This window comes from Struthio camelus, chromosome 1 (assembly GCF_040807025.1).
Source record: "Struthio camelus isolate bStrCam1 chromosome 1, bStrCam1.hap1, whole genome shotgun sequence".
Classification (NCBI taxonomy): domain Eukaryota; kingdom Metazoa; phylum Chordata; class Aves; order Struthioniformes; family Struthionidae; genus Struthio; species Struthio camelus.
In genome coordinates, this window is record NC_090942.1 from 10,213,329 (window position 1) to 10,225,847 (window position 12,519).

Here is a 12,519-nt window from a genome sequence, read left to right on the forward strand (position 1 = left end):
TACTTAATTTGTATTGATTGTGCAAATGCCATTGCTCTGCTCTTCAGCAGCCCTCTCCAGAATGTCATATGAAGTTCTGTTCATTACTGGAGAAATAAATGTAAAGTCAGAATAAAAAGCAGTGGAACTACAGAGATTATTTAGGTTTTCACCTCTTAGTTGTGATGTAACTCAATCCTAATTAAATCAGTAGTGAATGAGAATCATCAGCACCTAAATGTCATTTCTGCCCTCAACCTATATTCTCGGACTAGTTTCTAGTCAGTAGAAAACTGATTTCACAAGAGAATTTAAAATATAGTGATGATAATATTCTGAGGCCTCATTTTTTTTGTGTGTGAAATAGACACTGGAAACCTGGCCATCTCCTGCGAAAGTGAAGGGGGTAGCACAAGAGATACTAGATTAAACCCAGGCGAAATGTCCTAATCTTACAGGAGGCAGCTGGGAGTTGACTCAATTTGATTCTAAATTGCAACTTCATACATACACCCCAAAACCCTTCTCTTTAACACCACTGCATATTCTAAAGAGTCATAGAAAAAGATGTTTCTATGATTCCAAAGAGTCATAGAAAAAGAAAAAAAAATTACTACTTCCCTGCATAGCTATGCCTGGTCCTTTTAAGTTGAAGTGAAGATGGTTATGTAATTTACTCTTGGCCATAATAAACATTAGACTCCAATGTTATTATCGGTCATTTTCATGAATGTTAGAAAACAAAAGAAAACATCAAACACCATCTGTAGATGTGAATGTTCTGAACTCTGCAACAGAAGAATCGTTTCTATTCCAGTTTAAACTGACTAGCTATGTGACTGACTGATCTTCTTTCTATTTACATCAGTTTCACATTTGTGTAACTCTCTGACTTCAGCAGATACTTCTCTTTATGCCACAGTCACAAAGGGCAGAATCACACCTATGAGAGTTCAGACTAAGAAAGAGGAAAAAAATTATGAGGGTTTTTGACAGCTATATTATAAGAAAAATTAACAGAAACAGATGACAGCAAAGCATTTCTAGCCAGGAGAGATCTAAGACAAGTTAAGCAATCAATCATCTGCATCACTCACTATTCAGCAAAGAGACGTTCAACATCTGAATCAGTCATTACAATGTAAAGAGAATTAGTAAAGTCTCTAACAAAATGCAAATAAGTGAACTGGAGGACAATACAGTCAAATTCTAAAACTTGGCAGGAATCCAGAAGAATTATTTTGACAAGACTGCTTGGGGTGATTTGATTTCTTCTTGTTACATAAAAAAAACGAGAGAGAGAAAGAGAGAGAGAGAGAGAGAGAGAGAGAACTTAAGTCCTGAGTACAAGTAGAACAAGTTTTAAAAAGTGTACTGCAGTATAAATGTGTATAGTCACATTCAATCAGAAAAATCCTAGAAAAGAGAACTACAGTGCATTCTCTGGCACTTTGTTCCACTCCTAGGTGGGCGAGCTCTTTTTGATGCTATTGAGACTTTGTCCAATTAAGTGCAAAGAATATAAATCTAGGCTGAATGTTATACATCTTCTAAGTGTTATCTTATCTTCCCTGAATACGTTGCCTATCCATTGTAGAATATCAACCAGAGATCTTCTTCAAAATTCACCCAGTATATATGAATATAAAATATAGATTTAACACCTACATGACTACTAAGTCGGAGCTAATGAAATTCTGTAAAAGTATACGTATTGCTATTATGTAGATCCAAAAGAGACAAAAGACGCCTGACATCTTCCATGTTCTAGTTAAAGGAAAAGAAGGAAAAAGGGGCAAGAAAGGAAAATAAAGCAGAACCAACTTCTGTTAAAAAAAGAGCTTCACCTTGATTTTTGTCAGCACAATGAGTACACTTAGACTAATGTTTGAAAATGGAAGAGAGTAATCTTATTCAATACCAAAAAGAGAAAGTCAAAACCTGCATTGTTAGGCAAATTCTGAACATTTTGAAGCTGTTTTGACAGGAGCGATACACACCCGTGGCTTGCACGTATGGCATAGCACCATACATATTAGCTGTCTGAAGGTCTGGCTGTGCCCTCTAGCAGTCTTTTCCTCGATGCCGTTATGTTCACTCCCTTCCCCATCTTCCTCCTGGGTCCTGGCCCGGGACGCGAGGAGGTGCGTTGGCATCAGTGGAACTGCTCCTGCACTTAGAGGCGTGCGTTTGCTCCGCTGCCTCGTAAAGTCGGGGCTTGAACCCGGGGCTGGCATCCAGCCCTGCTGTTACAGAGGATATTCTCTATGTCCCCAGCCTCTCCCTGCTGCAATCCCAGCACCAGGTAGGATTTGTCATATCACAGGGAAAGTTTTTTTTTTTAATCTATGAATTGCTAGTGTAGACATGCCTTGAAATGATAGAGTGGATTTGGCTCTGGTCCTGATATGGAGGTAGGTAGATGAGAATGAGGAAAGAGTGTTTTCACAAAGGTTGTTACTAATACAGTTGGTATTATTTTATGGGGAAAAATATTTTTAAGTAGTTGCAGGGAAATGTGTGCGTCTTTGTTGATGTTTGTGAATAGTTTGGAGGATTCTGTGGATCCTTGTGCAAAATTTCCTGTTTTTGGCAAAGTTCAATGCCTAGGTGATGAATATGAGAACTAGAAAAAAATTCTAGAGTTTAAGCAGAAGCAAAAGTAACTTACCTAGTTTTATTCTTGTGATGGATAAGTACAAAATTCCAAATAAGGGAACAACATGCTGTCGGTGTCAGTAAACTGGGAATACGTGTAAGGATGAATTGTACATGTTTTTTATCTCACCAACTGGTCATTTTTTTTCTCCTTTCTCACAGTTTATAGGTCTATATGAAATAGTTTTTTTATGCTGGAAATATGAGATTTTGTGTTTAGATATGGTTTATATCAGCCGGTCATCCTCAAGTTGATGCTTGAAAATCTCATTGATTGAACAAAATTGAACTTTGTCCAATACTTGATGAGTTCCATGGATAGAATTTACCACCTAAAACTTCACACAAGATTCTCATTGATTTTATTGGTGTTTTGACCTTCCATTGTATAGAGCTGAATGTCACTGGCAGTTTGGGTTTGGGTACTGGAAACAATAACAGTCATAGGTCGAAGTACAAAAAGCTTTCACTGGTTTTGACTCCATAAATCTAAACTGCTAAAATGAAATCCATACAAAGTCAGCATATTAGTCTGTATATCACTTAACCGTATTAACATAGAAAGCATTACCTTTATCTTACAGAAATGTTGGAATCCAACAATATAATCAATTTCAATGGGCTAGTTAATAGCTCCAGTTACCACACTTTCCTCTTGGATGAAGAGCGGAGTCGACTGTACGTTGGAGCAAAGGATCACATATTTTCTTTCAACCTGGTTAACATCAAAGAATATCAAAAGGTAACTTGAATCATGGTTTATATAAAGTAAATGTGCACTTTTAACGTTGTACAATTGTTATTACCCAGACTGCGTTGGGCACTATTTGAATCGCGTAGTAAGTGTTCTGTTACCAGGGATGCTATACGGCTAAACAACAAACCAAACCAAACCAAACCAAACCAAAAAAGCTGACTCTATGAAGTGAGATTGATAATGAGTTTATAATCTATAGTTATATAATCTACAGCACTTTTTTCAGATTGCAAAAAAGTAATTGAGAAGTAATACAGTAGCTCTTAGCAATTATAAGTATATAATCTGGCCGTTTTCCGAATGAGACATACTTTCATGTTTGCTGCTAAATAAAACAAAGGTGACAGTTATGATAGCTTACAGAAAAAGGCCTTATTACTCTGTATTTGTTACAGGTAAAAAGAAGCGCTTTGAGAGTGTGAGTGCTGATATCTGTTCTTTAACACAGCACTGTGTTTCTGCTGCTCATGAGCCATAACAGATTACAAATTGATTAAAGAGCAACAGATTCATAAAAACTTGCTGTTCTTGATGGAGAGTGTAATTTTCCAGTAAAAGCTGGAGACAGATTAGAAGCTGACAAACAGTTCAATGACGTTCTGGAGTATGCTTTTGTTTGAGTCTAAATAAATCATTTGAACTTTTCATTTATTTTAATGAGGCAAAATGCTTAGAAGGCAAACAGTGAGATGGAGTTTTGATTTGTTATATTTAAGTATTTTGATGGTACATTTTAAAATGGAGAGCCTACCCTTTTATGGGAGATATATTGCTTCAATACTCCGGAATTTTTTTCCTTGGTGCTCCTGACCTTTTGCCCGTTTGACTATTAGCTTCCTAAGATGATAGCAATAAATACCTTGTGTTTTCTGTTCAGGGGGAAGACAGGCTATTCATTTGTATTCTCTAAGGAAAAAAGATAAAAGGAAAACCGGGTATTTTCTTTTCTATTCTCTTTAGAGAGGCTATAAAGGAAACTAGCTATTTATTTGAATTCTCTGAGGGATTCATAGTTTAATGTGAAAAACATCTGGAATAATTAACAGAAGGAAGGTGTTTCCATTGTAGAAAACAGTTCTGCAGAATGGGAGAGATTGTAGCTTACATATTTCAGTATTCAAATACCATTAGAACACTCTCTGAAATTATACACAGGTAGTATTACAATAAATAAAGGATTGCTGTTGGTGGCATGGAGCTGAATGTTCAAAACTGACTTAAGAATAAGCTTTAAGTCTTATATTTAGACTCTGGACTTAAGAATAAAAAAGTACTTCAAGAATTTAGGCATCAGCTTAGTAAAGAAAGGAGGGTCACTAAAGAAATTTAGAGCAAAATCGCAATGTTGCCAGGGCTTCCTGTGAGCTAGAACTTCACCAGTTGCTGCTGCCACCATATTGAAAAGAACTGAGGTTTCTATATAGTTGCAACATATGACTCCACAGGAGGAGCAGCACTCAAAAAGCCAGATTTGCCAGTGTATTAAGAATGGTGCAGTTCAGCTCTTTAGCTCTAGACTTAAAAAAAAAAAAAAAAAAAAAAAGAGAAAATATTGCACTGCGACAACAAAGAGCACATTTAACCATTCATTTTCTAGATTAAAATATTGGTTTGAACAATATAGAAATCTTTACCTAAAACTTGAACTGAACTTGAACTGGTCCTTTTGGGAAATCTGAGAAGTTTGGTTAATGTTTTTCAACTTAGTAAATTTTAATTTTCACATGTTTCTGCACATTTTAAGCCAAGAGTAGAAGCAGGAAGTAGCAGGAATCCTTTGAGAGAGAATGTGCTCATAAAATTTTCAGCCCTATTTTATAGACTTAAGAGGTTTGATTTCTGTTTGGATTTCATAATATTGTAAGAGAATTCTGGATTTAAAGATGCTGTTGCAATCTTTACTTTAAAAGACATCTATAACATCTCCTCCATCCTCTTCTGCCATCTATATTCTTTATTTTTCCTTTTTAAATACTTTCCCTTTTACTTTCTTTTAACAAACTGTATTGAACACCAAGGTTATAATCTAGACTTATGGCCATTCATATTGCATTATCTGAGGCTCCCAAATGAATAGCCTGGCATTTTATGTGAAGATCATGTTTTATTCTATATGTAATTCCTAAAAGCTTTTCAGAAAACATGAATAATTGACTGTGAGGGTCTCTGGGTTTTCTCTGTATGAGGTGAGATACATTTTCTACTAAGCAAACACCATAATAAACTCAGTTTTAAGATTACTTATGTTAGAGTACCTCTGTAGGAACAGCATCAGCATTCCTACTTTGACAGTATGATACTTTTCAAATACCGCAGTTTCTATTTTTATTATTTAATGAAGACTCGTAAGATGGTAGATACATTGAAGAGGCAAACACCTCATTTATGATGCTATAAGCCTAATGTGAGATTGTATTTCACATAGATCAGATTTATTGTTAGTATCTGCAATTTTTTGCTTTCAGTCTCCATTTCATTGTATCAGATTTAAAGCAGTGGAAGAACACTCCCATGACATAATGGAGAATCAACCCTCTTATCATTTCATTGTATCAGATTAAAAAACAGTGGAAGAACACTCCCATGGCATAATGGAGAATCAACCCTCTTATCATTAGTATTCAAGAATCACTGCTGAGATTCACAATACAGACTGTATTTCCAGATTGTTTTTGCAGTGATTCCTACCATCCTAATTTTTTTCCTATCATGTCATTTCTTTATTGTCAAATTTTATGGAAGAAAAGGAAAAAAAAGAAAGGAAAGGGAAAAACAGAAACCGGGTAAAGATACTCCATAGCATTTGATCTGCAATTCATGATTATTGAAGGATGAAATAACATAACGTGATTTTTGTTCTGTGTCTTTAGATTGTTTGGCCTGTATCTCATTCCCGAAGGGATGAGTGTAAGTGGGCTGGAAAAGATATTCTGGTAAGTACAAATCTTTTTAACATTTTTTTTCTTTATAAAACATTTTAAATATTTTATTGTGCCTCACTGTGTTAATTCTTAAAGTATTTTTCCTCTTCTGTAAAGTCACTTGCCTGATCATAATATCGGACTTGAGTGACCTCAGCCTTTTCTTGTTATTCTAAATAATGAATCTTTACATTTATAATCAGAGGTTTAAATTCATAAATAAAATAAATAAAATTTAATTACCCCCCCAAACCCCCCCAACTCAATTTCTGTTCTCAAGAAACAGGGAGGAAGAGAGACACCAGAATGAGAAATATTAACTCTTCCATAATTCTCTCTTGATCTCAGGGTACTTAAAATTTTGACATATTTTTACACTGTTCCAAGTCCCAGTCCTTTAGTGAGTTCCAAGCAGTCATTTCTCTCTGTGGCATCTCACCAGGGTCAGTGGGTTTCCCTAGGCTTTTTCCAGTATAAAGTTCATTGCAAGATTGAGGTCAAAGTGTTTTTAACTTTCTGCATCGATTTTAATGCCCTAGGAAAGACACAGTGTATATTCAAATGTACATCTCAGTCACTGTATTTATGAAGCAGGATTATATAGCCAGTAGACCCCAGATAACAGCCATTCTGCACTGCTAATGTCTGTCTTCTGTATAAGAACAGCATGGGAAATGGAAGGCGAGAGCTGGAGAAGGAAAGGAGGGAGAAAAAATATACATGCAATAAGCCAAACAAATACTTGCACAGAGGAGCCAAATGGGAAATTATTGTGATTGCCGAGGTATAACTGAAAGTGGAACTTGGCCCCATGTGTATATGTTATTGGCCTGATTTTCAGAGATGATTCTATAAAATATTCATAATGCCAACCATTTGCCTCTAGAGAACTCCATTTGAATAATTTCCTAGGTCATAATAAAAATAGGTTCATTGGTCTTTACCTAGGCCATAGAGGACAGTTGTCTTCATGAAAAGCCGGCTGGGAACAGTAAAGGTAGATTAGGCGAAAACTAAGAGATATGGGCTGAGCCTATATATGTGAAGGGGCAGATAAAGTACTTCGCTATAGCAAGAGCTATCTCATCAAATTGCAGTAATATGTTTAATTTAATCCTTCTTCATGTTCACAAATAATTTTCAGGAGTGCATGACAAGGTGAGGATTAAAATATCTAATTTTCAAGGTTAAAAAAAATAAGGCTAGTTTTAAATGTCTGAACAAATTAACTAACCTTGCAACCTGATCTTACACTTTTTGTGATATTACATTAAGTAGATTTTTTACAGCCTGAGCTGAAACCTGGAAAATTAATAAGAGATACAGCACTGAGACAGAAAGTATACTCTTTTAATTTTTTAGTACTTATTTTTAGAAATTCAGAATAATAAACAAAGAGTATATTTCATACATTGCAGTAGGCTGATTTCAATCTATTTGTAATAAATGGAGCCATTTTATTATTCTGGAGTGATCTGGGAAGTTCAGGTCCCTACCATATGACTGCTGTAAGTCTGAGAGGACTATTTGTGCCATAACAAATGTTTACACCTGTAATCTTTTGCTTCCTCGAACATCAGGCTGCTACACCTGCTGATCACGAGGGAGAGGGGAATGCAATGCCATGCTCCCATGCTGTGTATGACCCTCGTGCGTTAGCTGCTTGCTAGCACCGAAGGACGTAAGAATAAGGCAGAGCAGGAGCATCAGGACACAGTGCAGCCCAAGCTGCGGATAGCACAGCAAAATATTTCTAGTACCAGCTACTTTGTTTTGGAAAACATTTTTTGGATACATGAATGATTGGGCTTTGTGTTTTGTTTTTTGTTTGTTTTTCTCCCTAAATTTTAAGACTTCTTTAGAAGTGTAGATAATAAATAAAGAATATATTTAACGTGGGTCCAGTTTTGGTAGGCAAGCTAGAAAGATGGAATATGCGCCTCGATGTGTTTAGGTCACCATCTTTAAATATCTATAGCTACCTGTTCTTGCCATTAAACAATGCATTAAAAACAAAGTATTTAATGCAAGTGCTTTAACAGTAATTACAGATAAAGATTACAGGTCATTTAAGAAACTTAGTATTCTTCCCTCATTTATTCCTTAAAGCCATTGACAGTACCTTGGGAGTATGAAATATAAAGGCCATAAAAATAATTCAACAGCCTCTCATTAGAGAGAACAAGGGAAATAGAGGACAAATAAAGTGGCATATAAAACACGCTTGATTTAATATTGCTTTCAACATGTACCACTGCTAAGGTATTAGATATTCTTCATTTGTGATAGTTCAAAACTTTATTAAATGATAGTCCATACCTTTATATGGAGGTCTTTTTTAAACTCTCTTAATTATTGATCCCCAGGGGAAGCCAGTGCTGAAAATGCAAGACCCCACTAATAGTCCAGGTGCAGTGCAGCAGCTGCAGCGTGAGTGTGACCCTGCCTTTGCCCCACTGCTAACCTCAGACGCGACCGGAGAGATTTCCTCTCGTAATTATAAGAAGTAATTTACTGTAGTCTTTACTCCTTCAGAGGGATCCCTTAAAATGGCACTGTCAGTCATGGCAATCCAGGCAGAGCTGATCTCTGAAGCTCCCTAGAGTTCACGCAGGATTTTGAGGAGGGCAGGCAGCTTAAAACACCCTCACGCTGATGACTTCCCTTTGTTCCTTAAGCAGTCATTTTCATTTTTCCAGTGCTTAGTATATGTGGATTAGTTAAGCTTTGCTTGCTGTGTAGGTAGATGAACCTTTTGAAGTAGGCTTGGAATCTCTTTCATATGGGTAAGACGAGGAGAGGAGAGGCTGGACGACTTACCTACACCGTACAGTACTTACAGCAGGACTTCTTGGACAAAAGTTAGCTGCTACACTTTCCCTGAAATATAGATATTTTTTGCAATAAAATCATAATTACTGCCTCATGCAAGAACTTAGTCTTACAATATATTTCCAAAAACCTCAGTATACAACATGGCAAGTACCAAAGTAATCTTATTAATGAAAAATTAGCAACTATTAATAATAGACAAGGTAATTGCTCATGTAATTCAACTAAATGACGATTTCTTGTTAGTCTGGACCTCACTTTTAAACAGGCTCTCTTCTGTGATCAGTTGTGGTTGGTGTAAGTTCTGTGAACGTCCCTTGTGATTGCTGACCAGACGTTGATAATGACCGAAGAAGAGAGTGCCTCTGCAGAATGTTTCTGAATTTTTATACTGAACTTTACAGTACAGACAAACTTATAGTTATATCCCTCACTAGTGAGCATCAATATTTTGATTTTTAAGATTTTGCATAAGCAGCTATGAAAAAAATACAGCTACGGTTTCACGGTGACATTCCAGGGATATCATAAACCAAGAGAGTGAAGCTTGAATGATTAACAAAAGTTACCAGAAGCACCAGTTAGTTCTGCAGGTAGGGACAGGGAAATGAGCTCGTTGACCGGAAAGCTCATCTAGTCCTTAACTATGAATTTACTGAAGTTTTAAAAGTTTTAGCTACATTCAGCTGTATTGTCTATTGGCCGCTGTATCTGGTTGATACACCTCCGTGCGAGATTTGGCTGAGGCACCATAGCAGTAGCTCATGTGGTACACGGTTAATCCCTGCTAAAGGAGATGATAGAGTTTCCATGACCTGAAGGCTTTAAAGATGTGCTTCTGAAGGGCATCTTAGGATGTTATTTTCAATTGTGATTTGAATATCTAATTTATTTAGCCACTTTGAAAGATCCTAGCTCAAATTAAATTGTTGAAATGGTCCTTTTGGGCCTTGGCATCTGTAAGTCTTTTCCATACACTCCCTCACATGAACAAACAGATCCATAAAAAGAGTTTCATGTCGTTCCACTTACTAGCTAAACCGTTGCCAGTAATGTGGAATCAGTTCACAGCAAAAGCCTTTTCACAGTTAAAAGAAGCAACAGACTCTTTACGCTATATAATACAGTCATATTCAGTGTATTCTTCTTTATATTTAAGTGTGTTTGCACTTAATATTTGAGCTTATGGCTCAGGTGGATAGAATCTGAGGTCTGTAATTCAGCTCACAGTCTCATTTGTACAATATAGTAGTTAATGTAAGCCAAAACAGTCATATATCATTTCAGTTTTGGCTTCCCTTAAAGTTTTCCAACTCCTCCCTCCATCATAGAAACATTATCTACTCCAAAGGGTGCTAGAGCCCTCGCTCTGGAATGATTATAGACTCGTATGATTGCAAAAAAGAAAAAGTAGCACGTAACTTACCAGAAGTCCCTCAGCCCTATCTGGTGATACTTTGGAAAAATGAAATTGGCAATAAATGAGCACTATTCCCTTTAACTCATTTTACTACTGTTGTTGCCTTAGGAAAAACTGAAGAAGGTAGAGGCACAAAGTGAAAGTAATTCCTTTCATGTGTTATTGTAAACAAAGATCTGAAGAAGAATCTGAAAATTAAATATATAATGCCTGCTGATTCTAGAAAAACCTACTCCGAAATTAATCTGATCAGGCATAGTTTGTCAGGTCAAATTACTTCTGGCCCCTTGTATGCGCCCTTTCTTTCATACGTCTCCCTTTGGAGGACATCTACAGCTAGATTTCCAGCTTTGCTATCACAAACCCTCCCTGCGCTCACCATCTCCATTTTGCCTCCCTTTGTGTCCATTAGAGCACTGAAATCCTTTGACACAGCAGTAAAGACCCAGACCCTGCCATCTAGCCTGGGGAAAGGAAAAGGTGTATATCCTCGGGAAATAGGAAGGGGTAAGGTGAGCAAGAAGTCCAAAGCGATGAACCTCAAGTGAGGACGGAGACAGAATTTATTCTCAGTATTATCCTATAGCAAGGAGAAACGTGCCTTCTGAGCTATTTGTGGACAAACAGTATCACTGCTTATTCTTTTAACCTATATCACCTGTCCCAATTAGCAAATTTGGAAGAAATTGTTAGCTTGGGCTCTGCTCACTCCTTACGCTTGTCTGTGATTTTTAACATGGACATGCTTTACTACCAAGGCATTGCTTACCGTTTGGGAGAGAGGTCGGAGTGGTGTAAGTTGTAAGTAGTGTGCTGCTTTAGTATTGTTACTGTGTAAAACTGTTTTGTATAGACTCCACATAAAATATAAAGACAGCCTGGGGTGGGGTAGGAGGGAAGGAATCCAAAACTGCAACTCCTTCACTTAGGAGAGGTGAGCTCAGCGTGGTGAAAAAGGACTATAATACGCTAGAGTCTTTCAAAGTCCCCTGGAGCTATCTAATAGCATTTTTCCCCCCAGGAAATTCTGGCTAAGCCAGCTCCCGTCCACATCGCACTCAGTAACGTGAAGCCTCATTTACATCTCATCATTAGTCAGTACAGAAGTCAGTACTACAGCTTGTGTTCATTTAGGCGCTTGCATATATTGTCTTATGAGAACTGACTAAGGCAAATCCTTTACTTTAAGATAACTTGTACACTTACACAGAGGAAGGATTAAGTTAGCGAGTGTAGTTTGAATTTTCAAAAGTTTATATTTTACCCATGTATGTATCATGGGAATCATTTAAGTCTTTAAGTATGGTGAACAAATTGATATAGATCTAGGAGAAAGCTAATTTTCCAATTTCTGGCTTATTTTTCTATTTATAGGTGTGACTACAGAGATTTGCCTCGGAAAGAAACCTAATATTCATCAGATTCAATGCAATTTTGCAGAAATGACTTTTTTCCTTTTGAAATATAAAGGCACAGAGGCAGTAAAGGGGAAGTAAAGGACAAATTAAGGGATATTTCCTCCCCAAATTATTTTTTTAACATTTTTATCAATAGATTTTCCTCATGAACCCAGTATGGCCTTGACAAAGTCTGAGAACTATTTTTTATTTACTGCTGTGTTACCAGTCCCTGTTCTAAAATGACTTTGGGCAATTCTTTGTTATGATTTATTACATTGCAAGATGGGCAGAGTAAATTTATCCTTTGTACATTTCTTTCCAGAGAAACACATTAACTGGATAACTAGTAAAAATGATGGATATGTTTAGTCCCTGTTTTCTTTCAAGGCTTTAGTCTGAAGCTCAAGCAGTCAGAGAAAAAGCTTTTCTCTCGGTGCCGTTCACATCTCTCTAGCTTTTTCCTGATTTTGCCTCAGATCCTTTCTATTGTAGCAGGTAGATAGACTTTTGTTTTGCTTTGTTTTAATGAAAGGAAGGAAGGCTAGGTGAAAA

The 12,519-nt window shown here is 36.7% G+C and overlaps 1 protein-coding gene across 5 annotated transcripts in view; it reads left to right on the plus strand.

Moving 5' to 3' along the window:
* SEMA3A (semaphorin 3A) overlaps nt 1–12,519 on the plus strand; it is a 330,745-nt gene that overhangs the window by 205,167 nt on the left and 113,059 nt on the right. For all 5 annotated transcript variants that reach the window (XM_068920614.1, XM_068920525.1, XM_068920690.1 and 2 more), the window contains 2 exons: nt 3,222–3,379; nt 6,265–6,327. In XM_068920614.1, coding sequence (XP_068776715.1) covers nt 3,222–3,379; nt 6,265–6,327 — 221 coding nt within the window. The remainder of the gene's footprint in view (nt 1–3,221; nt 3,380–6,264; nt 6,328–12,519) is intronic.